Raw genomic sequence first — 27,773 nt, 5'->3', positions numbered from 1 at the left:
TGGGAAACCAGTACCTTCCCAGAAATCAAAGTGTTTGGACTCCAGCTTCCACTAATTAGCAACCACCACGAAGCAAACAAAGACTTTCACTGAGGACAAGCTTGTTACTCAGGTAGGCTTTCACCCAGAATGGAGCAAAATTAAATGCACCAATTATGAATGAGTATGAATAGATGAAGTGATATAACAATCACTGGTGAAGAGATTTAGCTTTGTGATAAAATTTCCCAACTGTATTTACAAAGAGTATGAGAGATAAGGAAAAAAAATATTTTGAAAAAAGGGAGGATGGAATGAAAAAGTAGTGAATACAGAGGAAAGAAAGTTTTAAAACAATAAAGGAACAGTTACTAATGACAACATTTCAAAAAGAGATTTAGCACAATTATTAAACAAAAAGAGTGTAAGAAAGTTCAGCAAAGGAAAGAACTGAAACAAAACAAAAGTAAGTTGTTACATTACTCAAACAGCATTTAGCAAACAATAAATACCATTTATTTAACCAGCATTCCTCAGGTATAGAAATACACAATTATTAGTACAGGATGAATACTAGCAGAATTACTACAGCATTCCTACACATACATTTGAGGATTACTTGGCTAATAATACTAAGAGGTTAAATTAATTTTTTTTTGTTAAAGGTGAGATTGCCTGCATTTACTTCACAGTGTTGGCTAAAAAAGGAATTACGCACAGAATACAGTGAAACCAAACAGGTGGAGCACCAGACGGACTCTGTTCCTCCGAACCTAAAGATACAACCACTGTTCTTGCCAAGTCCTGAATTTTTAAACTCCCCTTCAATCCTTCTCATTTTTACTACCAACAGCCTGTTTCCCTTTACACTGTTCACAGAAAAAAAATTTTTATAACTCAATCTACTGATTACCAGGTAAATGCTGAGCATGTTAAAATAAAGTAATATATCTTTCTCCTAAAAGAAATATTACGACCAAAAAAAATCTTAACTATGAAGATTTGTCTGGCTTAAAAACTGTTTTTCCATTAGCCTTTAAATCCTCTCAAGGAGAGAAAGAGTTCATTTGTGACTGAAATTCACCATAACAACCTTCAATGGCTAAAATTTGAAAGGTACTTTCAAGTGCTCGTCTAGCCTCTTCTATTTTAAAGGAAGGGTAAAAATAACACAGACCGAAGAAAACACTATCTGAGACTGCAGCTATTCAGCATTTAAACTTATCTTGCTTAAAGCAGTAAATAGTTTGAATAGATCACTTACAAACATTACCACACAAGTGCAAGTGACACAATTAATTCAGAAAGTGTCACGTTAATATATTTTGTCATGAAGAAAGGGAAATGAGAGAGAAAGCCAAGTAAAAAGAGCAAAAAGAAACTTATCATGTTTAGAAGATTTTCAGAATTCTGTAAGATTTTCCAGTAAGCTTCACAGTGCATTGCATACAGCATAACAGTTTAACATAAAGAAGAAAAAGCAATTTCTGCCTATAGCTTGCGTACCAAAGCAGAGGACACACATGCCACTCACAGTCCATTCAAAACTCAAGCCAATGTGTTTGTTCAGATTCAAGAAAAACATTAAGAAGATAAATATCCTTCACTTCTGACAAGTCAAAACCCGATAGAATTTCCTCAGCCGCTTACCCAGGAGTTTTGCAATGATGTAAACTGCCTGTCCCCACAAAAAAAACTTTCCATCACGTCCATTGTTACTAGGAAACCGTTTCTGACTGCCAGGGTTCTTCTTTTCCAGTTCAACAAAATCAGCTGGCACATAGTAATACTTGGGTACAACAGGACACCCTACGGAGTTTTAAATAAGTACAGAAAGTAAATAAATTCCACTTCTCTTATTATTTGATTGTAGTCCCCTAATAAAGCTAAAGTAGACTCAAAACAGAAAAAGTTATACCCTAGCAACAATTTGAGCAGAAAGACCATTGCCATTCATTGTTATTTCTCAAAATCACAATCAGTGTAGGAAACCCTGGGCAATATTAAACAAACATTTCCATGGAATTTCTTCCCAGAACACTGTCTGTGTAGCACCTTACTGTGCAAAAAGAAAAAAAAAAATTTTGCCTAAAGCAAAATGCAGCACAAATAACAAACTATAACAAAAAGACATGGAAGCTGCACTAGTGTGAAACACTTGGGGTTTTTTCCCCCCCACACGTTTAACACCAGTATCAGACAGTTTTTTAAAACTAAAATCTTGGCCAAAAGTTGTCAAACATTTAATTACATGGAAATTATAGTTTTTTGCAAGTACGCAAAAACAAGTTTAAAACAGTATTTTAATTTTGAAACATCATGAAACAAAATGGCAAAATTTCTTCATTGGAAGATAGCATATCTTGTATCTAGAATTATGCCACAGGTATTACTGATCATTGCAGATTAATAACCTTTATTTCAACCCTTTTTAAGTGGACAAGACTCAGGAATTTAGAAACATTATTACAAATGATTGACCTAATTATATGCAGTACAAAAGCAAATTAATATGCTTTCTGCAAAATTAAATTTCACTTTAATATTGCTTTAATTTTGAATTTATTTGGATAAAGAACAGGCAATAAACAGAATAAAGTTGCAGTGTCTGACTATTTCCTTAGACAAAAAAAAATTACTGGCAAGAAGCTGAGAAAAATTGAAAAGTGAGAATTATTAGAGATAGAATATTCAAATGAGTGAGGTATCAAAACACATCCAGAAATTTTAAGATGAGACATTCATGATAACATTCAACAAGAGGAACCACAAGATTAGTTTATTGTCCATGGAACTTCACATACTCATTAATAATCAGAAAAAAGCAATGATCAGCAAGGTCAGAAAACTTGCTAGGTAATGAAAATTTGGTAAAGAAATGTTTCTATTTCTTATAGAAACTTGTTCACTTCAACAAGTATTCTAAGTTTAAAGAACAAGTCAGACTAAAATATTCTGCATCTACTTGTGTAACTGTACCACAGATGTCAAGGTGACTACAGATGTCGAGTTTTAAAATTGGATTGTCAGTATACTGAAGCTTGTTCTGTTCTCAGGCCTTTTTTTTCCTCCCACTCAAACTTAAGGGTTTTCTTTTTTTTTTTTTCTTTTTTAAAACAAATTTTGGATGGATGTGCCTGTAGGCCATCAATAGCCGTGTCTGCAGTTCCACCAAAACTCTGGAGTGCACAATTTAAGAGAATGCTTACATTATAATTAACATCTTGCCACTTTCACTGCTGTATGCTAGAAACAATTCCAGATGCATATACAAAATTATTTTTAAAATCTTATGAAGTGACAATAAATGACACAAGTAATTCGCAACTGTATCCGGGTGGAACATGGAAACAATCTGACTACTGGTAGTTAACATTTTCCTGCAAAGTCAAAGTGAACTTTGTAAATAATCAAGCTAAGGTGAAGGAGAGGAGGAATGACTGGGTATAGTGTAAATGTTACATTTATATCAGTACATTTTTCCAGACAACACTAATTTTATGTAATTTTAAGAGTTTATTTAGTGTTAGTATTTTGCCATCAGGAAACATAGTGATATTATTACTTTTCCTTCACTCTGACTGCAATATCCATTAATAGGAATGTCACTATTTTAATAATTTCAAATCAATAAAAAGCTACAGTGTTTTAGAAGAATGATTATCAGAAAATACCTTCAGATGTATGTTGAAGCAAAGGATCCAGAAGGTCCTGATATTCCTTTACTTGTGCAGGATTTCCTCTAAAAACTCCTAAAAATAACCAAACAATAACTGATTTAACGGAAGAAATAACTTTTCCATGAGCTTAATGTTCATAAACGAAGGGAAAAAAAAAAATCTAGTGTTTATTTTTCCATGGGGTAATGCCTACAGACTAAATAGTTCATGAAAAGTAGAAGACAAAATTGTAGATCCTCACTTATTGCTACAGCTAAATCTCACAGGGATCATGAATCAGCCACTCTCTTATTAGCTTAAACTGAAATCAATGGCAAGTTATATGGGACAGTAAAGCTATGAACTTACAGAGGCTCAAGAACTGGACACAGACAACCAGCCCAGCTAGCTGTAAATAACTTCCTTAATTACAGCACAATAAAGAAGCAGAACTTGTGTGCCAGTGTGAAGACAAACAGGCTGGTTGTAAATCTTTAGGGTAGAGTTGCAAACTGATCTAGAAGTGAGTTGCCTAGAAATCCCAATAAATAAATACAAAAGGAATTTGAAATAGTAAATTGAAAAATTCCTCTCCAAAGATTTTTAGATGGAATGTTTACATTCATAATTATTACAACTTCATATTATAGAGGTTCAGAACTGCTGACACTTGAGATCTTTAATATCTCAAGAGATATTAAAAAGAACAGGCATCTTTATGATGCTGCTTTTGGGGAGAAATTGGTAAGTTTGGGAGTACAAGTACCTTAAATGTTTTTCTAGCAGAACTTAGTCATCCCAAAACGAATCTGATGAATATTAACATGACCAGTGTTTAGTTCATCAAAAGTTCTCACATGAAAAGATCTATTAAAAATACCAAAAGCATTTCTGTTCATCAAGGAAAATGTGTATGAACTTGACAAGTCACGTTGACTTTTTAAAATAGAACATTTTTTTAACATTTAAAGGGGAACAAGTTAGATGAAAACTTTCCATTGTACATCTTTCACTCATTTCTTTCCATGGTTTTCCTCTTCAATTACCATATTCCTCCATATTATGAAAAATAGCTGTAATGTTTCTCTCCTTATCGTAGACTCATAGAATGGTTTGGGTTGGAAGGGACCTTGAAGATCACCTAGTTCCAACCCCCCTGCTGCGTACAGGGACACCCTCCACTAGACCACGTTGCCCAAAGCCTCATCCAACCTAGTCTTAAACACTTCCACTTATCTTATCCTAGAAAATTACCATAATCCTCCACGTTCAACCAGAAATGTGAAAAGGCTTTCAAAAATGCTATCCAAATATGTCTTATCCAAAAAAAGTATCATATTGATTTATTTAGTTCAATCCTTTCCCAAAACTATAGATGCATATCTACTACCCAGAGAGTCCTAAAAAATTTCCTTTTGAGAAAAATTCCAAAAGAAAATTAGTACTAACATATCCTTTTTTGTATTCTTAAGAAGGGTGAATTCTGAAAGGCAAAAATAAGGCAAAAGAAAACCATAAACTCATCCACTGAGAACAAATATACTGGAACATCTGTATTAGAAAATGTCTGGATATGTTTTTTGTTAGGCCATATACCTATATAAAAAAAGGTCACAAAAACTTATCATTTATGTTATTTTAAGAATATTCAACAAATTATTCTACTGAAAATCCAGAGTGCAGTAGAAAGCTGGAGTTTGACTCCTTTATAGAGATTTCTTTCTTTCCATGGCTCTTTGTCACACCAAAGCTTGACAAGTGTTGTTCATTACATTTCCAAACATTCCCAAGTAGCTAGGCAGGAAATTAAATCCCTTTCCAAGAGAAATAAATGCAATGAAAGTTTGCACACAAAAAAGGGTTTAAGTGACACACTGAACTATTTCAAAACACTTGAGCACAGTCTTGACATAAGAGCAATATAATATTCTGACTATTTGTAATTTAGACTTATTAGCAGATGCTGTAGAGGATGAAAAGATGCATTTGTGTGATGATGATAATACAACTGCTTTTATATTAAGAATCATCTAGTGAAGATAACAGTTGGGTAATAATGATCATCACCCAGGAGGAATAAAACAGTGTTCTTAATACTACTAGAAAATGCACAACTAATTCAGTAGTATCTACTTCCTAGAACAGTTTAAGGTCTCCATATCTTAAAAATCCTAAAAAGCTGTCATTGACAAAACAGAAAAGTTGATGAGCTAATTAGTTTTATAAAAGAAAATATAAGTAAATATACATTAAATACATAGTTACTTGAATATGTTCTACTAATTTTTCAAAAAGGAAATGATGAAAGAAATTTTCTGATGTAAACAAAACTGGGGGATTACGGACCGTGATGTCCCTGGCATGGCAGGGGGGTTGGAACAGGATGATCTTTGAAGGTCCCTTCCAACCCAAACAATTCTATGATTTACAGGACTCTCTCCTTATTTAATGGAGCACTGTCCCACTGTTACACAGGTAACAAAATCCAGCTATGAGCACTTACCTAGATATTCAGTAGCTTAATATACTTTGCTGCAAATGCTTTCCTTTGTACTCTGCAAGCATTGGATGGGCAAACAGGCTTTCAGCTGAACCAATATTCACAATGTAACAGCTTGAGGTTTTTTCCAACATTTTCATTATAAAGACATTCAGTTGTAACCTACTCCTATTTCGTTGTCTTTTTGCAGTTTAAGTTGCTCTGTATATGCTTCAAATTTTGCATTAAGGAAGCTTGTAAATTTGGAGATACACGCATAAAATCTACTCATAGATTTGTTCTATTTGACAGAATTGTGGTACAAGAAAAAAGACAAGGACAGTATGTGCAAAATATGTATTTTGTACTTTTTTTCGCAATACAAAAGAGTAAAACGCTCTCTTTATTCTTCTGCCAACTTCAGATAAAGATGATTATCTTTCTTGTTCTTCCCAAACCTGCAAGTGGGCAGCATTAAATGTCAATGCCTTTCTCCTCAGTTTTGGGCATCACTCTTTGAAAAATGTCAAGCATTCCTTTAGAAAAATCAATTGTGAAACCTTATTACATCTTCAAACAAAATACTTTAATCTGTGGGTGGCCACAGAGGAGTCTAGGCAGATAGCAGAGTTCTATGCACCTCACCATCCTTATTTGAGAACTATTCCACACACTAAAGGTAAAAAACCAGATGGTCGGATTTTCATCCGTTTAGAAATCTTTTTGATGGCTGTAACCCTGACATGGAACAAAAGTCTGAATAAGAAAATGAGTGAATTTTAGCTTCCATCCTGAAATCATCCCATGAACTTTTCTGGTATGTCTCCTATCCTCAAGACGAGGTCTAGATAGTGGTATATTTGTTGTTGGGTTTTTGGTTGGTTTTGTTTTGTTTTTAAATCAGACTAACTGGCTATGTGGAAAAACGTGACCAGGAAGCACAGGGATTTCAAAGATAAACTAGGCCTTTTCTGGTTTGCTTTCTTCTCTTCTGAATTCTGTTTCAATTACCACAGAATATCCAACTTGAAAAGACCTGCTGCAACATTCAGTTTGACAATGTGTTCTCTCTTCCACTTTCTTTTCTCTCATGTGCTGCTGCGAAGTTGTGATATACTGTGAAAGTTTTTAAGGCTTAAAAGGCAATGCAGGACTGAATGTCACAGATTTAAGCTTTCAAAAAACCCTTATCAAGTTATATTCTAAAACCAGTTCACATTAAAAATACTGAAATATTGGGGGTTGGGGTTTTTCAACCCATGAGGCAGAACTCTCAAGGAGGTATTTAGCGTCACTGCATTATGGTTTATTCTCGCAGGATGGGAAAATCATTTTGTCTCTTTCCTCTAAGGGCTCATCTCTCCAATGCCTTTAAAGAACAGGAATGTAAAGCTGTACTTACCATCAATAATCATGAAAATAAAAAATAGAGGGAATTCACACTCAATGCCATCAAAAAGCTGAAAAAAATTAATCATACGTTTCATCATTTTGGTTTAAGGAAATATATTTGAATATTCTATTGAATAATCTCAAAGCAACAAATATGAATGTAAAAACATTTTAGTACATCAGCTTTTCATTTAGCTTACAACTTCTTAATTCTATGGGCACTTTAACTGTGCTTTTACATATGCTGTAGCTCATTCCAAGTACAGTATTTATATAATCTATGTTTTATTTTCCACAGAGAAACTATTAGGGAGAAAAAAAAAAAAAGTAAATTTTCATTTAGATAACCTTTACTGATAAACACTGTGGTCAAAAGTAAAATTGTTTTCTATACACTCAGACTGTAGTCAGCTGTGAAATTAAATAAAATGATAAATAACTTCCTTATTTGTTATGCGAAATCAACTATACCCTACATGTAGATGGAAGCACAGTCATTACAAAACAAATCAATGACTAACTTGCTGACTTAGCAATCTCTCAAAACTCACATGCCAAATTACAGAATGCATCTCCTTCACTTGAAGGAATTACTGTGCAATTCAAATTGCAAACACGGGGGGGGGGGGGGGGGGGGGGTGGTGTATTTTTGTTTTCTTTTGGGGTTTCTTGGGGGGTTTTGTTTTGGTTTTTTTGTTGGTTTGTTGTTTGGTTTTGGTTGGGTTTTTTTTTTTTTTTAAGTACTGCCTAAACATTTTAGAAAACCAAAATCTGTCCCTGTAAAGGCCAGGTATTCCTCTACCTTAATTTCTGCTGGTTTGTAATAACGTCGTGTTTTGTCCTCCAGTGCTGTTCTGTACCCATCTCTCAGAAATCTTTTAAACCCATATTTTCCTTTCAATTTTCTAGTAATTTTATCTAGTGTTTGACTGAACAAAACCTCATCATCCAAAGCAAATGCAGGATAACTGAGACAAGGCAAAAGAGCTGCATCAGTATTCTGTAGAAAGAGAGGAAGAAATAGCACGTTACAAATTTAATTAGATCTCTGACAATTATTTGATGCACAAACAAAGACTGTTTAACTTACTAAGTTAAATGTACATTTGGAACACAATCTTATCTTTATCAAAATCATAGTAGTAACGTATGAAAATAGCATGCAAAATAAGACTTCTAAAGATGTATAAGGGTAAACTACAAACCCAGTATTCCAGTATATGATTTTAAAGAGAACCCATTTGACTCAAAATCTGACCTACTTTACAGCTGATCATTTGCAGGGATAAGGGAATACATTCTAGAACTTTGTGGCTTTAGAAACAAAACATTCTCCAGGTTATTCTGGAGGAAACACAAACATTTGGATATCCTAGTCTCAAAAAGAATCACAAACATTTTATAAAGGTGCAATGCTGAGAAGTAACTATGATTAAATCATCATTTCTGAAAAGCCTTCTCAGGAATATTCTTCAGGTACTGTTCAACAAGCACCCGATTTACAATTAAGTCAATAACGGAATAATTTCAGGGAAAAATATGAGTAGTATTTCTCAAGAACCATGTGCAACTATCATGAATTAAAACCAAGAAAAATTACTAACTAGTGCATCATCACTACAGATAAGCTTACAGAAACACAAAAATGTAGTTTTAAGTTCTAATTCTTATGTCACACACTGTTTTGTTACTCCTTTCTGCTGATATATCTAAGATATTCAACCATTGAAAATATCGTATTTTTGCCAGTATCGATATGAACCCATAAAGGGGGAAAAAAAAAGGACATAAAGATTGCTTCTATAGCATAAGTAATTTATGAAACCAACTTGTTAGAATATTTCAAGTCTTCAGCAAATAAACAGCAAGAGTTCTAAAAACCTTTAGACTATAAAAAAGTAGCTGACAGTGCCTTTTATTGTAATTATCCAGTATGACAACTCTGCTATAATTCTTCTACACAATGAGTAAACTATTAATGTTGAAGATTAATAGTCTGTTTCATGAACAAAAATGTATTATATCCCAGAATGAACAAAAAAGCAAAACTCTATTCTCACTCATTTTAAATTACTGATTTTCAAAACCAAATTTACCTTTGATGCTAGATTTTTAATTAATCTATACTTTAGTCACTTAGATTTACTCACTGAGGAAATACTTCTTTGTAACAGTAGCTTATAATAACAAGAAATCCCCCTTCAGCAATTTATGAAAAGCCAACCTTAAAGGCTTCTTTTCTAGACAAAAGAATGAATTAAAGCTAAAATAAAGTGTTTCAAAAATGCAGGCATTGAGTGTATAGTGGAAACTAGGTCAAAAGAAAGACAATCACTAAGACCGCAAACCCTCCTTAGATTACTGCAGATTATTATGATTTAAAATTTTGTTTTAGAATTGTTTAGAAAGCTACCAACAGGCTATCATTTTAACCTAAATATTCATAAAATAAAGAACGCCATTGTAATTCCACTTCAGAGAAACAACTACATCACACTGACATTTGAGAAGCAGAAATTTAACATCTGCCCAGAAAATTCCTATCTTTATTAAACAGAACATAATGGCCATAGAACTAAGAATTATGTTCATATTCTCCACACTCTGTTGAGGTGAATTTTATTTAATTACTTACGTGAGACCTTGACTCTCGGGGTAGCAATGAACACAGAGTCTGTCTGTTACGGTTATGGGCATCAAAATCCACAAATATAACAGACCAAGAGCAGCCCTGTAAACAGAACATTAGATTTATTTAAGGGGAAGGGAAGAAAGGTTAGCGTATCCTGGTGAAACTAAGTGGTTCTTCATTTTATTTAGGCTATGTTGTAATAGTCTGGTAGCTGGTAATTTTAATCAGAAGATGTACCACAACATCAAGTTGAAAACATTTTGTATTTTCAAACATATTTAAATATAGCCAAAATTAGATGGTTTTATCTACTAGCAATTATGAATTATATGATTCAAGCTATGAACTCTTCCATTAATTCTTGAAAAACAATGAGTGCATTAAAGACAAACAAAAAAGTAGTTGTCCCTCCCTGTGACTGCAGAATATGTTCAAATAGTGATGTTGAATATTTCATTACAAGTCAGTTAGAACACAAATAATTGGATACTTAGCTGAGGTACTCCTTTGGAAAAGGACTTCCATAGCAAATAAAAATGACCTGCTTTTCAGCTACTGTAAGGTCAATGTTATCAACATCTACTCCTTAGCAAAACCCATTTCCTAGTAAAATTCAGTAATTTCGCACTATATCTCTGTCAGCTTTTTGATACTTCCTGAAAAATTCCCATAGCTGAGATACTGTTTAACAGAATCAGCAGCATTTAAAAATACTATCAACAGGCAATTTCTTTGAAACTCAATGCAGTTTGTTAATGAATGGATATCTCCATATATGTTGTAATTGATAATGAATCTCAATATCACTATCCCATTGGAAGACACATTCAACACTGAACTCATTCTGTTACTGTCATAAATATCATACCATAAATTTTCCTAAAGTCTCCAAATTTCTCCTAGAAAGCAATCAGTTTCTTTGGTATACTATTCTCTTAGGAAGACTGATCCAGAACCCACCCTCTCTAATTATCAAAAACTTTAATTTCCAACTAAGTTTCTACATAACTAGCTAACCATCCTTGTTTTTGTGCCAGTACTTGCAGCCAGTCATTTGGCTTTCCAAACAGGGTTTTTTCTTACTTAGTCTTTAGACACACTCTAATTATACATAGCTATCATACTTCGCTTTTACTTTGCTAGGCTAAACGAAGCGTGTTTTTCCACTCTCCTCATGAAAAATAATCTCTCTGTTCTCTTAATCATTCTAGCAAGGTATACTAAATAGTGTTAAGAATGTAGATAAATAATCACATTTGCTTTGATGATTTATTATTCTCCTACTTTCTTCTTAATCCAGATTCTGATTATTCACAAATCTCTAGATTCACCTACAACTCTGAACACAATCTCTACACACGTGAGCACACAGTTTCAAAATCTGAGCTTCAGTAAAGGATTCTTTGGGGATTCAAAAGCAGACTAATTTGCATTTCCTAAAATCACAAGCATCTTCTTTTACAAATGAACTATTTTTCAGTTCTCTAAAGAGTGTAAAGTTCTGTAGCAAGGACATGTTACAAAAGCTTGATTTATTTTTTTTTTAAATACAATTTTTTCCACAAACTAATATATGACATACAGCTCACATACAAACGATTATACTATGACTAGGTCAAACTTGAAATGGTGCGCATCTTGTCACCAGCAGTCCCATTTTAGTGCACACATGCATACACCATGCACTTAATTCATTAGTTCATTAACTCACATTGCCAGTAAATGCACGTCCTCTTACGTAGTTTTTTTGCTGATAAGTGATTTTTTTTCTACAAGGTATTGTAGCTAAAGTGGAATGCTGACATTAATGATACAAATTCTAAGCCATTTACACTCTGTGATACTCTGAAACCAGAAGTTTGGGTTAACCATATCAAGCCCACAAAAAGATGCAGTAAGTTACAGTACTTTTAGCAGTGGTGATTCTGAAGTGATTACGTAAAAACTTGAATTGAAATGCAATCAGTTCACACTGCATACCAAATGAAAATAAATAAATAATAATTAAAGAAAAAATCCGGCCCACTTTTACAGTTCTTCCATACAAACTTCAGCAGAACTTAGGATTTAGAATTTCAGGATCTGGCTATGATCAATGCACAGTTAAGGGTTACAATAGAATTCTTATGGCAATGTCATACATATTAACTACTTCACATAAAGTTATAACTATTATTTCAAAGATATACAATACATTGGGAATAAATTTAAGAAATTCAGCATAGGATATAAAGCAAAATAACGAGAAACTAAATAGCTTATTTATCTGTTATATTAAAAATTCTCTTCACAGTGTGTAAATAAATCTTTTACTGAGGGAACGTTAGGATTACAGCTTGACTGTATTTTTATGCTTATAACTCCCACTTTTTATGAAATAGTTCTGGTATGATGCAGATGAAAATGAACAGCATTTAAAAACCATGAATGATACTCCTTTTTACATTAAAGCATGTAAAATTCAGATTAAACAAAAAGCCAATCATTTTTCAATTCATAATTGTTCTTTATTGTACCTGGCTCCTAGAAAGTATAGCAAAGGATGCATTACAAATATTTGAACATCAGTTAAGCAGGGCTTTATTACAGAACAAAAGTAGCATGATTTCTTTATGTTTTCTAGAATTCAGGGAAGGAACAGTTTAATGTGAGTATCAACAATAAGTGACCTTTATTTTGTCTTCTCTGGGCGCATCCATGAATGCACAGGGAAACTGCCCTATCATGATATACTCAAAGATTTATGTGTGATGCACGTGTGAGAGCACAGCTACAATACTACATACTTGTATTTATTAGTCTCTTCCAGTGTCCCCAGTGTGAGTGGAAAAATCTGCATGGAAAGGCTGTGCAGTCTGTTGTGCCCAGCAATGATTTATGCAGGTTGCAGGTGCAAACAAGTTCCTCTTGAGGGGCTCAGCAGGATTTCTCAAAGCTATTGGAACACAGCTGGAGCTAAGCACAAAGGCAAACTCTGCCACAGACTGAAGGTCAAAATGGTTTCTGTTTATGCTAAATACCTTGGAAATAAACTCTCAAAGCATTTAAACTGGATTTGCTTCAGCAATTTATTCATCCATTTCCAAATTTAGTAAAAAATCATTTGAAAAACCCAGCAGACACATTTACTGGTGCTCAAGACTGTTGGGAAGGTAAAGATTGTACATAAATGTTTTTTCTGAAATACTGACAATGTGTGTATAATGTCCAATCATCATTTAAGATCCTTACTAGCTGCTAGTTCTTAACGTGTAACATCAGTTTTTAAATATGTACATAAAGTAAACCAAAACTAGACCAAATGGCTAAGTCTTTTTGAAACAGTGTATTTGTATATGCATAAAAAAGCACTTTCATACTTCTCTGCTCATCAGCAAACAGCCATCAGTGTTTCCTGAGTGGATTCTAAACAGAACAATGCTATTGCACTGCACGAATAGTACAAATATTTAGATATTTAAACAAAAAACAAAAAAAAAGGAAAAAAAACCCCGCAAACAAAAACCCCAGGAATAGATACCCACAAAAAATGCAATGGATGTCTTGCTTAGGAGGATCTCCTGGTTTATGCCACAAGAAAAAGAAAGGTCTAAGAAGACCTTTCTAAAGAAGGGTCTAATAATAGTAAGGAAGTGGTACAGCTTTTCATCAACAGCTAAGATTGTTTAATAGATCACACTTCTATGTCAGTTGCTCACTGTTTAAAACAAATTATAACTTATATTTTTCATCCCAGGCATCTGAATAGCTCTTAAGTTGTAGTTTAACAGTTAAGGAAGAACTTTTTGTAAAATAGTGCCAATAATTATTTTATGACTGTTCCAATCCATACCTTCCATTTTACCAATACAAAAATGGAGACAGAAATAACTAAGAACGTTTTAATAAATCAAGCAGTACAGGAAGGAACTTGCAAAGTAAATGAAACTGTCTCCCAGTCACACCTTTAGAGTTGACCTAGCTTATGTTCATAAACAGCACCTGGAAATTCCCCTTATTCACTATTCAACCATTTATATCTTCTCTCTTTTATACTATTTTCTTTAAGGCAAACCAGTGCATTTAATCTAGTTTCTTAAAGTTGAATATTTGAAACAGACAAGTATCACAATCTGAAAGTCAGCTTCATCTGATTTGCAAGACAAATGGAGAACACAGGTATTACAGAAGGAAAAAAAAAATCCTATCTTGAAACCAGCAAGAATATACAGAAACTTTACTCAAAAAATATATAAATACTAAAGTCAAGGTCACAATATAAAATTATTAAACCTCAAAAAGATCATAAACAGCTTAACTGCAGAAAAAAATAGTAAGCTACTCATGTAAACATGTCTTTTTTTAAACTAAGTTTCAAATGTTACTCAACACTAAGAAAAGATAACACATGTTTCATCAATTAATGTTTCATTTGTATGAAGTAAAGCCATTTGGGCATGTGAGCAAGGTCCATCAATTAGAAGTCAAAAAGGATGAAAGATTCCAAGAAAACAGTGCAATATGGAAGGCATTACTTAGCGTACTGAGCTCACCACTTTGTGACCAACCTGTCCTCCCTTCCACACAATTTACAGACAAAACTCACCAGCAATTTTTATAACTATTTCTACACACACTTGATGCTATCCAACTTTCTTTTTAGCTGCACTCCTACCCTTCACTTCCATTCATTAACAACACAAAGAGCTTGACAATGACGTATCTCTTCCATTTGTACAGTTTTTGGACCATTAATTTGGAAGACTATTCTTTTATTGTAGCTGTAGACTACTGTAGGTATAACACCTAAAGAAAAGACATGTACAAGGGGAATACAAGTCAGAGAGAAAAATCTAAGAAAAAGCTTGCTTGTTTAATTGATCCAAGCCTTAAAGTGAAAGGATGGGAAAAGAAAAGATTTTACCACTATGCAACATCCTGAAATTAAACCCCAATAACATAGTGGGATTATGTGCAAGTAGCTTGTTTAAAATCTTGATCAAAAGCCACACGAAGGAAGAAGACAGAAGTAAGGTAATGCTTGTAGGTAGAGGTATACTGTATTATGATCAACAGATACAGCTCTGAAAGAAAAACCTTTTTGGCAACCAAATCCTTTTTCAGAATAAGCTGCAATTATTTTAGATTTTTTTTTTTTTTTTAAGTAATTCTTGATAGTAAGGGCACTAATGATTTTATCAGATGAATTCTGTACCTGAAACAGGAGCAGTTTGCAGACTAACCTTTTTTAAAGCTAGAATCTAACAAACTGTGCTAGATATTTCTAAATATCCTCTAATGGACAGTGTAAACCATTATTGTTTAAAAAAAAAAAAAAAAAGGAGAGAAAGCAAATATTTTTATTACCTGATTTCCAAAGAGATTGAAACCATTAATTGCTTCTAAAGCTGCTTTTGCCAGCCCCACGGAGCTGAGGAGAAAACAAAATGACAACAACAAAAAAAAGAGGTATCATAATTCAAGCCCAGACTAAAATGTAACATATTTGACAGCTTTCAGAGCTATGATCTTTTCTTGATTTGACTTTTGTGCTTAATCTTTATGTTAATAAAATGATGATGCAGCAAATTTGGGGTTGTTCAGTGGTGGGTTGTTTTAAAAAAATACTTTTCAGCATTTTTACTTGCCTTCAAATGTCAGAGACCATCTGGAAAAAGCACTTCTGCTCTCACCTTGCTACTAGACATCTGGCATTATGTATTTCAAGGTCTTGCTAATAGTGTATTAATGGAGGATTTACTTCAGCACAATTTTTCAACCCAGCTCTCAAGCACTAAACTTTGAAATTTAGACTTGATTTCTGACTAGCTTTTGATATAAGAACTCATCAATCTGGATTCAGAAAAGGAGGATTTTCTAATGTCAGCCATATAGCAAAACATCTTTTATTTCACTTACTCCATGACTAGTACCCATCACAAAGAAAAGACGACCCAGAAATATTACCAACAAGCTTTCAAGTTCGCAAGTTCACGTTTAAAAACATTAAGCATTAGTTGTATCTACTAAATTCACTAATTATTTTTAAATAAAATTATATACTAAAATATAATTACTGATTATGAAAAGTATACAGTACATAAAATATACACAAGACTTTTACAAGACTGTTTCATTAAAAAAAAGTAGTCTTAGACTTTCCTTGTATTTAAAAAAAAAAGGAAAAAAAGGAAAAAAGAGAAGAAGCATTCCCTCTCAATGCACACACATTTTTGATTTATTTTTTTTTTTAAGAAAAGCTCAAAATAAGCTAAGAGAAATCTACATGCATTTGATGGGTTTATATGAAATTTGAAGAATGACAGAGGGCAGAATTTTGAAGTATTGTTTTAAAGAACACATAATTATAGGTAGACCAACTTCACACATGTCCATTCAAATGCAGTAAGGAGCTAAACCATTAACATACACACAAAATGCTAAATTTTTTGCTCATTGATTCAAAAATTCTATATGTTAAGGTCACAGGGCATCAAGAAGTAAAATATTAAATGAGCTAGTTCCCAACAGTGCTAGAGTTTAAAAACTATATATAATATAATATATAACATATATATAACACTACCAGATTTCTGACAGTTCTACTATCAAATACAAGCATTCAAAGTATGGATAGGACTTAGCACTGCTTCGTAAGTGGTGACATAAAAGTATAGGAACTAGAAATACTACAGAAGTCTAGCTAATAAAAGAAACACCTTTTACATTCTCCTAGGCAATCTGGTAAAACAGATTCAGAGCATCCAGTAAAACAAAGCCTAGTATAATTCTCCCAACTTTATTGGTAAAACTAAAACTAAATTACGCTTTTGTCTCCACTGAACTACAGTGCCTCTGACCAATGCATCTTTATCTGTCTCTGTTTCATTTCTATACAAACTACAACAGTGATTTATTGACTTCATTGACACCCCAGAAGCTACACCTAAAAGACTGTCCTAGTTTTGAAGCTCCCTCCTTCAAAATCAAGTTTCATCTTTCTCCCTAACTGCCCATGCCTTTAGATAGGCGCTCTGCTTTCCAACCAGCTTACAGTTAATTTGAAATATTTTTAGTCAAAAAGTGACAATAAATGAGACAATAGAAAAGGAAGACAGCAGAATAAGAGGAAAGTATAGATGTCTACCTTGTTATCTTAAAAGTTAACAAATCTGAAGACATATAGCAAAAGACTGAAAAAGCAGAATTAATCATGCTGACATGACAAAAGATTCTGAGTTGAAAAAAGACTGTAAGGGTAAACAAAAGTGACAGAACACAGTACGAGGACATAGATCAACACTGCGGGAAGAAAGCCTCCAACCTTAGGAAGATAAAAATCAGTGGAAAGAACAACGGAAAGGTTCATCTTTCCATAAAGCCTTTCCCTACAAGGGAAAGGAATTGCTGACACTGTCCTCAGCTAACAACCATTTAGATGGAGCTACCGTGATTTTTCCAAGTGAGCACAATACATAAATTTGGAGAAAAACCAAAACCAAACTGAACACCCGCACCCACACCAAAGAACTCTCATAAACATCTACACTGCTGTATATAGAAGCTTGAAAAGTCTGAAGTTTTAAGAACTGAGAAAAGTCTGGGAAAACCAGAATACACCAATTAATTTAACAGTTCATTTATTAGCACAGTAATTCCTTTAAATACTCTCTTAAAAAAAAAGGGGGGGGGGGGGGGGGGGACAAAAAAAAAAAAAAGGAGTTAAAAGTTTATATAATTTTTTCTCTAAAACTGATTATCCACTCAGCCAACCAAACTTCCCTTTTTCATGCCATCTTTCATTTGGGATAAAAATTATGCAGAACTGCCAAAAAAGGAACACAATAAAAAAAAATAAAATTGTCAGAGGGTCCATGTGCCCAGATAACATGAGAACAACATTGGCACAGAGACAGTCATGACTGTGAAAAATCAAAGCATCCTTAAGAGTCTGAGGGCCATGCTCCACGTGCAGGGAAATAGGAAAATTACCAACAGTTAGGAATATGTACTTTCTCAACAAGACAGCCTTAGATATTTTGTTTATAAAAGTAATTAATGAAGCAACTCTGCGCTAGAATAATATTCAGAAAAATAATCAGTAATAATCCCCAACTTCTGTGTAAGAGGAGTTGTGCTAGTATTGACAAACAACTGTACTATCCAGCCCAAAAAAATTAATAGCAACCAAGTTGTCAGAAAACTGCAAACAGGGACTGTGCTTTAACATTAATTCTTCTAAAATCCATGCAGCATTTTGGGATCAGACTAAACTTTTTACTTTACTGTAAACAAACTGATTTGTACTATTTATTCATGTAAAATATAAAATTTCAAATGTTTACTAACTAACCTGTATTTTAAAGATGGGAGCCGATTATGGTTACACAGAAAATATTGAAAATAATGAGAAAAAAAAATCAGTACAGAGTTATAGAACTTGTTTAAGTATTTTTTTACCTGGGTTGGTTTTAATATTAGAAGTACTTTAAACACTGATTTCAGACTCTATCATTTTAACTATTACCAACAGGTTTATAAACCTTCATTTTTCTTTCTGAAACACTGCCAGAAATAGTACTCATGAGATTTAATTCTAATTGGTTTAACAAGAGAAAGCTGATTAGGTTAACTAAGTTCTGCTCTGAGCAGCTGCCAAACAGTGGTGAAATCCCTCAGTTTCAGTATCTTCTGCTGATGAAAGCTTTCGATACTAGAGAATGTGATGAAGGAATAAACTGAACTCAGAAGTGTTCTGAATGTAATTATTTTTCTGGCTTTGCTTCAAATACCTAAAGAAAAATGTAATTGTTATAACAATTGCTTTATTTTAATTATCACCTAGCAATCGTTCAAACAAATTAGCATGGTAACTCAGAACAGAACTTTTCATAGAAGTATTATTACCAAACTGCATACATAGAAAATGAAAATCAGAGAAATCCTGCACACTGATATCTGTATAACATGTTAAAATCTCATCTTCTTCTTTTCCCTTCCAAATAACACTTCTAATACCAACAGTCAGATAATATCAGAATGGGGGAAAAAAAGTACTGACAAAAGGTAGAGAAGTAATAGTTGTTCAACAGCAACCACCGTCAGTATTCAGATAATATAAAACTACTCGCTATCTGTAAAATTGTATGATACTGCTTGAAAAAAAATTGAAGACAAATATGGATTCCTTCCTTGAAATTATTTCTATTCTACATTCTCAGTCATCATTCTACTATAAGAATAATACTTACTGTAATTGATCAATACTTTACTACCTCTAGTTATTCAAAGCCCCTGGAGACTTCAGTAGTCTCACAAATATTAGTTGCAAATGAAAATATAAACGTCTCAACATTAACATATTGCTTTCTTTCCCCCATCACACAATTATTTCTTCACATTACAATGGTATATCAAGCATTTCCTTCACCATACACACAAGTACTACTTAGATTACTAGAAGCTTCGTGGGTAACTGACAGGAGAAAGTTTCTTTAAAAAAAAAAAAAAAAAGAATGTGAGAATAGCTGCAGGATCAAGTATGTCTTCAAAAGACTGAACAATCACACAACGTAACACACTTCAGAACTATGATCACACTTCAGACACTTGTTTCATTTCTACTGATTAAATTAGAAAAGAGGTTTTATAATAAACATTATGCTCATGTCTTTCTACAGAAATTACATTCTTCATACTCTACAATTTAATAATGGAAAAAACCGACTGTTTTAACAGTATAAACTAAAAGACAAAATGTATTTTAATAAGTGTGCTCCTTCTTCCACTCAGCAACCTACTATGAACGTGCTGTTTTAACCTGCTGGATATTCCCAGAGAAAAAGATGCTTACTTGGAGATGCCCCCAAAACAAAGCCTAAGCCAAACCCTCTTTAAATATTCCTCTGAAAATTTCATAGGATCATAAAGTCATTGGTTGGAAGGGACACAGAACTCATCTAGACCAACATGAAATCTCACTTGAAGCCAAATAGAATAGCCAAGAACAATTCAAGTAAACCATAACCTCATCTAGCAAAGTCTCAAAAGCCTCCAAGAACAGAGATACCGTAAATTCTTTTGAGTATCCTGCTCTGGTGCTTCACTGCACCAGGAAAGGTTTCTTCTTTCTGTCTACGCTGAGCCTACCCAGATGCGACCTGTGGACCTTACTGTAGCTGCCAATTATTGTGATTTGTCATGGATTATCAAGAGCAGTCTTGCAATCATAACATTATGGGTAACATTTGACCTCAGTCCACATTTGGGGCAGGGGACACTGAGCCTAACCTAGAAAAATTAGACTTCCAGCTTGCTAAAAAAGCATTAGTAAATTCACTTAAATGTCATTCATAATTCCCAGTAACTTTTAATTGTTAGATTTATCCTCTCAGTAAAATACCTGAGAGCTAACACTAAAACTTGCATATTCTGAGCAACTGCTAATCAAAGCACACCTTAAAGCATACACATCCTTAATCCTCCTCCCATTCACAGTTTTTCGCCTCCATCCAAGAACTGTGCAGTTCAACTGGAACACCAAACACCCCAAGGGCTGTCTAAAAAACCCAGACAACAAAAACCAATCCCTCAACAATAATAATTTCATAACTAGACCAAACAAAATAGAACAAGGAAGGACAGCATTATAGCAATAAAATACCTACACTACAGAGAAGAGTAAGATCGAGGCTTTATGGTCTTAAATTTAGAATATGAAGATATTGCACTTCAGCAACTTCATTATTCTTCACAGTACATATGGGAGATGTCAAAGACATTTTGCAGAGGTACTCAGCAGATGCCTGGAGAGCAGCTTGATCAAATGGTTACAGGACAAATTAATTTTTCAGAAGTTCAGCCGTATGGGAAGGGGATCACGCTATAATAAAAGCTGTTACAAAACTTGCCTTTGAATCAGTAAAAGACATCAATTTGCATACATCAGTGAAGACCTGGTCCACAGAGTGTTTCGCTATTTATCATTTATTAGAAGTGTTTTGAACTGTACTAAGACAGAATACCAAAATTGTGTAGAGACTTAAAATATCTGCATCTTCTAACACAAGCCATAATTTGCAGTTGTTATTCATGGACTTCTTATTATACAATACCTTCTTTAAAAAGAAAGTCTCTTTCAATAAAAGACAAGAATTAACTTCTAATTCTGAAAACTAACACACACTGTATGTAAACTTACAGTGTAAGTTTTAAGTGCCAGGAGTACAGCATACTTAATACTGAAACTGAAGCGACAAGTTTGGAGTCCATAATCACTGAAGACAGACATACATCATTCATGACTAGCCCTGATTAGTTATAATCACTTCTTGAATTTTTTTTTTTTTTTTTTTTGAGAGCTCTCTTAGTAGATAGCTACAGCAGGAGCATAACAAAATATAGAAAATGTTTTAGTGTACCCAGGGCTTTCCTCAATAATATCTAAATACATCTTTTGATGAATGTTCCTCTTCCATTTTTTCTGATTTATGAGAACAAGAGAAATTTTCTACTGGCTTCCTCCAGTGAAACACAGTATCAATGTGCACACAAGGAAAGATAAATAGGGGCAATATCTGTTTCTGATGACCAAAGTCTACTTCTTAAATTAGGACCAAGCTCTATACTTTCTCCTGCGACAGCTCAACGATCTGTTAGATTGGCTCAGTCCATCTCATAAAGCCTCACCTTTAGCTGCAAACAACAGGAGACACAGGGGTTTCAGTGTTCCTTTTGTGAATCTGTACTAGGTGAGGTGCAGAAGGAAGTATATGATTCTCTAAGTGAACGCTCCTTTAGTCTGGCATTTGACAATTTTACAGACAAAGGAGGAAGAAAAAGCCCAACAAACTAATAAAACAGATTATGTAATAACAACTTGGAGTTTTAAGTTCTCATACTGGTACTAAAACCCTACAAAAGCCCTGAAAAAAACATACCTAAACTAATTGCTTTGCCAGTGACATGTAATTATATTTATAGCCTGTATATGTTCACATACACGCCTGTATGTGAACTAAGAAAAATTATTTCATTCTGAAATGAGAACACGGACTCATTTGGCAACATCAAAGACTGGAAGAAACACGTGTAATATTTGCAAGCCCATGATCATCATAATTATCAACGATATTTTAAAAATCCTAAGATATCCAAGCTATAGCCATTTTTACGATTTAAAAAAAATCAGAAGTCAAAAAGAAAAGAAAACAACAATAATGCTAGAAAAAGCATGTTGTCAGATTACAGATTTGACCCTTCAAGATAGACAGCATGTGAGCAATTCCCCTGAAGCAAACTTGACCACTCTAATAGTAAAATGCTAAGAACATTCCTAACAATCTCACTAGAGAGGGGTTAGAACGCCCAGTTACTTGTGGCATCTGAAGAACCTGGAAAAGAACTTGCACACTAGGCTATCCTCCACAGCGTCCAGCATCTTCATCCCACCATGGTGGGGATGAGAAAATCCAGACTCATGATTCAACACCTTCTTAAATCAGGATATTCCTAAACATTTTTCTGAATCTAATCTACTGCACATGCCTCAAGGGTCTGAACTGTTCTGAACACAATCTTTGGAATTATATACGTGCAGCTGCACATAATTACTGGAATTTGAATACTCAAATAGCTAAGCATCTATGTGGTTATTTCAGCATGCATATGATGATGAAATTATGCTTCACATTTTCCCAAAATACATCTTACTCTTTAAAGAACCTTAATTTAGTTCAAACAGTATTTTAATACATTATTATTTTTAACTCATCCCATGAATTCTTTTTATTCGTATCACATTTATTTGCTTTGACTGAAAGAGCTACATTTGCTCACCTACCTTGAATGCAGCTCTGGACTGCCATTGTTGTATTTACTTCCCCTTTCCCAGACACCGAAATCTGGCACACGATAGGCTCTTTCCACACAAAACACAAGATTTTGAATGAAGGACACCTATAGGAAAGACAGACAGAAAGACAAAGTGACTTAAGGAAAATGCAAGCACATTTTCTTATGCTCATTTTTCAAAAAGATAAAATTGTTTCTCCTCAGCCATCGAAATTGTGCCTTCCATCCTTCCCTCCTCTCCTCCCCGAGAATGATGTGCCCAAGTTCAGATAATCTCTTTAAAATCAATTTTTAATCACAAAATATTAAGAGCTGTCCCAAATTAGGTGATGATGTGATTTATGCAACAGTTCCTGCAAAGCCAGGGATAAAAATTATTTCATATTCAAGACACGTATCTGAAGAGCTCCAAAAAGGTGACATTTTGATCTTTAAAAAAAATTTGTCCTAACAACAACATCGAGGAGCAAAAGAAATTAAATCCTACAAGATTAGGACACGGAAATCTTGGTGGTTTCTTAATTTATTTTAAGAGAATTGATATGCCAAAGTTTTATTATATTAGCTCCAGATGATACATACTTATGCAGATTCAAACACACTCCTTTATAAACACAAATAAAATACTGAATCAATTTATTATAATTAAAATCTCCTCTTGGATCAAGATGTTTCAACTGAATACTGAGGTATTTAAGGGTATTCTAAGGTATTTAAGGTGTATTTAACTAGAGCTGGGGACTTACTTAAGCAGATACTTTTTTCCTCATTTACACTGCTGAAAGAGACATTTGGAGTTGCTCAATTGTAGAAAAGTTAAATTTATGATAAATTTTAAAGTTCACTTCAAAGAGTTCACAGATTAGAAATTACAGAAAATTTAACGACAAACACAAGATTTACACTGGTTCATCTACCAAAGCAGGTATTTCATCCCCTGCCATCCAAATTATTCTAGGGGATTCTGTGGGAAAAGAGAATATTGCAATGGCTATAAACACAACCGCATTGGGGAACTACAAAGGAGGATCCACTTTACTACAGTCAATTGATTATTTTTTTTAAATGAGCTATGAGATAAAAAACAAATCTTTTACTGAAAGGTATTTGCTTCCATTTTAATTTACCTGGATACATCTGTTCTGTCTTTTTCTCTCTATTTTTCTTTAAATCTTAAAAAGTTACTATTTCAGATACACTCTTTATGCTAATAACAGTCCACCAGCAATATATACAATTCTATACTTACTTGTCTCTCTATATATTATATGTTTCTGCTAAAATTGCACTGTGGGGTGCACATGTACAATTATCTGTACACTAGGGTTTTTTCATAGCTAGTACTTTCAAGGAAACAGACTGTCCCACTCTTTAGATGGCCCAATATTATTCATCCCTGTAATTTAGCATTTGGTTCTATTAAAATGAACTTTCTCTGAATGAAGTTAGAACATCCAGTGATTAAGAGCGTAGCTTCTCCTATCTCTATCACCAACTGAAATTTAGATGCATCAGCTAAATGAAGAGGCAAAGAGCACCATGTAGAAATATATAACCTTACTGATGACTTTCCACCAGTGATGATGTTCAGAACACGAGAAAAAAAAATGGTCAATTACAGATATTTTATGAGACTAAGGGTTTCCAAATAGCAAATTGACACAAAAAAGGCAGCAGATAACTGGTTACAAATCAAAATCTTCAGACAGTAATCATTCATATCATGAGCACGTAAATACTGTAAAAAAGACAATGCTAAAGCACTTAGAGAAATTATGGATTGTGTGTGTTAAGCTTATTTATCCAGAAGTCAAGCATGTGGAGAGCAAGGCATAATAAAGAATACACGTGTAGCATGGATGACTGCAAATACTAGTGTTTTACGTGTAGATAACTGCTCTCAAATTCACTCACTTGCACAATCAGGTACTGTTCTCTTTGTTATGGATGCAGAGATGCAATTAAATGAATTCTTGAACTGCAAACAGATGCAACTCGAGGGTAACTCACTGACAACTGCCATGCCTGACATCAAGCAGCCTAGTATACAATGACTGCCTCTGAAGCCAAGAGTTCTGTGTACAAACACATTCATGCAGACAGCTTGCCAAATATCAACCATCTGCCAGCACCTTCCACTGTGTTAGCACTGGTTCAAAACCCTCTCTGTAAGAGACTAAATACAACGTGCAATGATACCATTGGGAAGAAATATCTAACTTGATGTTTGGGTAGCAGATTGCCACTCCCACAGTGCTGTCAATGCCACTACGCTGAATATTATCTAGACACAGAGGAAAACTTGGAAATAACATAATTATGAGGCATTAATAAAATCTGAGAATATATTCAATTGTTGAAGCTATACAGAGAGTAATAGAATGAACAAGTCTGTGGTAACATAATCTTAGTATAAATCTCCATAGTCCACAGATTTCTAGGGTATGGTTGCAATGAAAACTACATCCTGACATTGAAGTGGAGAACATCCACTGACTGGAGAGTCTATACAGATGTACTTTTTCTGCGAATTCTGTAATTAAATGCAAACATCTGGAGCATAATATAAATTATAAATCAAGCTAAGTAAATACATAATTATATACATTTTCCTCCTCACAGACATAAAGGCAAATCTGAGAAAATAATATAGACCTATCACATGATCTAATTAAGCAAGAAAGGAGACAAGTTGCATGACTTAGGTTTCTCATTATCTTAAAAAAAAAAACAACCCACATTAATGAAGATGTATGTTTTAGAAATAGAATGCAAATACACTATTACTGGAAAAATGTCCCTTTTTTTAAAATGGTAGTACTAGAAGTGCATTTAAGCTTTTTAAGGCAATACAGCAGCAACTATTAAACAGACCAGAGTAAGTTTAAGCAAATCCAGATTAAGAAAATTGGAAAACAAATATATGTATCTTGCTTTCCATTCCTGTCTCAAAACACGACCTCATTTTAGAGCAGGAGCAGGTTGACCTGACATGACTTGTCCTCAAGTCAAGGCCATGGTGTCTATCATTATCTTATTTACCCAACAGTTACAAATCTTACAAACATCTCTTACCATGACATAAAATTGTTTTATTTTCCATTAAAGATACAGCAAAACTTCTTAACATCCATAGATTCATATGTATTTGAAGAAAGTCCTTCAGCTTTCCAGATAATTAACCCTATGATTTGTTATATTGAAATTCCATTGGACAGAATGCATTGACTGACATTTTGATATAAGGGGGAAAGCGAGAACAATGTAACTAGAAGTTAACCGTCCTAACAGACATTTTAATTCTTGACCTTGCACCTTTCAGAAATAGCAGAGAACTATAAAAGTTTTCAATGTCATGCTACATTTACTCTTTGCATATGTAACACTGTTAGCTATTAATTTATTTCACTATTCATTCATTCCATTTATCTTCTCTGACTTCCATTAAAAGCGGAGAATAACTGCAGTGTATTTCCAGAACAATTATTTTACAGTCGGCAATTAAATAAAACCAAGAAAAAAACCCAAACAACTTAAAGCATGTTTTTAACATCAAAAATCGATTGGTACCTCATCTGTGTTGTAGATAATCTGCAGCCCCGAAGAGATCATCTCAACCAAATAGAGGAGAAATAACGACACAGCATTTATCTGAAGTAATTAAAAACAGAAATGAAACTATAATTAACTTCATGTTTATTGGAGTCACATAAAAAAAACAAGCTAAATGTGATATTACTCACTAACAGAGACGGTCCCACTATAACACAGTTTTGGTTCTTCAAAAATATTATCCCAATCTACCAATATCCTGGATGTAATGATGTGGAAATAATCAATAGGAAGAAATGCCACAAATAAGCATTGTCCTCTAAAATGTCTGCTGCAGTATCATTTTTTAAATTATTTGAAACTGTAATATTAAAATGTTTTTGCTTGGGCATACTGTTTTAACCCATAGGCAATCATTTTAGTCACAAGCTGTTTCACGTTTACATATATGACAATTTATTAGCAAGCAGAACACCAAGAAGGCAAGCAGCACATTGAATAGTACACAGCACATCTAAAAACAAATCACTTTACCTCTAACTGGAATTTTAGCATTATCAACTGACAGAAGTATAATTACAACATTCAGATATGGTTATATTTGTGAAAAACTGTTTTCTTTTGTAGCTGTACATAGCTTTTATTATTAATAGTAACTACCTTCAGCAGCTGTACAGATGAGCATCATAATGTCAATTTATTAATGATTCAAATAGAACTGCTTTTCTAACAGAATTCTAGTATAATTGAGAATTCGTTCAACTTCAATAGAGAAAGTAAGTTTCCCATAACAACTTGCTTCGATGAGCTATAAAACCACAATCTCAGTATATGAAATTTAGAGAAACCATCCAGAACAAAAAATTAGATTCCTATCCGAAACACAGCACATTAAGGTCCAAATTTTAAAAATTCCAAAAGATTTAAAGACCACTGACTCCAGTTTCTTAATACAGTCTGAAAAGCACCAAGTACAGCAATAACAGCAGACCAGCTACATAATATATTCCATTCTTCCAAACTGAACCACCTCAATTACTCTGCTTTCTGTTGTCTCCACAGAGCTGAAACCCCTCTATTTTATGAGATTTGCTGATGACGGAAGGGAATATGCATTCATGCTTATGGGAAGGGTTGAGCTGCCAGAAAAAACAGAGACTTTGAACTATCACACAGTGCTGCCCAGGTCCCAAAATTATTGTCTCCTCCTGCAGATAAAAGATGTGCATTTTCAGGAAGCTTCACACAG

The 27,773-nt window shown here is 33.8% G+C and overlaps 1 protein-coding gene across 11 annotated transcripts in view; it reads right to left on the bottom strand.

Moving 5' to 3' along the window:
* PHKB (phosphorylase kinase regulatory subunit beta) overlaps positions 1-27,773 on the bottom strand; it is an 83,039-nt gene that overhangs the window by 36,407 nt on the left and 18,859 nt on the right. For 10 of the 11 annotated variants that reach the window (XM_075765890.1, XM_075765893.1, XM_075765891.1 and 7 more), the window contains 8 exons: positions 26,543-26,623; positions 22,962-23,077; positions 15,488-15,551; positions 10,145-10,240; positions 8,312-8,509; positions 7,520-7,577; positions 3,654-3,731; positions 1,630-1,788 (listed from right to left, as the gene is read on the bottom strand). In XM_075765890.1, the coding sequence (XP_075622005.1) occupies positions 1,630-1,788; positions 3,654-3,731; positions 7,520-7,577; positions 8,312-8,509; positions 10,145-10,240; positions 15,488-15,551; positions 22,962-23,077; positions 26,543-26,623 (850 nt within the window). Of the gene's footprint in view, positions 1-1,629; positions 1,789-3,653; positions 3,732-7,519; positions 7,578-8,311; positions 8,510-10,144; positions 10,241-15,487; positions 15,552-22,957; positions 23,078-26,542; positions 26,624-27,773 lie in introns of all 11 variants that reach the window. The other variant, XM_075765896.1, reaches the window with a different exon arrangement.

Source organism: Balearica regulorum, chromosome 13 (assembly GCF_011004875.1).
Source record: "Balearica regulorum gibbericeps isolate bBalReg1 chromosome 13, bBalReg1.pri, whole genome shotgun sequence".
NCBI lineage: Eukaryota > Metazoa > Chordata > Aves > Gruiformes > Gruidae > Balearica > Balearica regulorum.
Note: the sequence above shows the minus strand (reverse complement) of the source record. Positions and strands in the feature narration are given on the sequence as shown.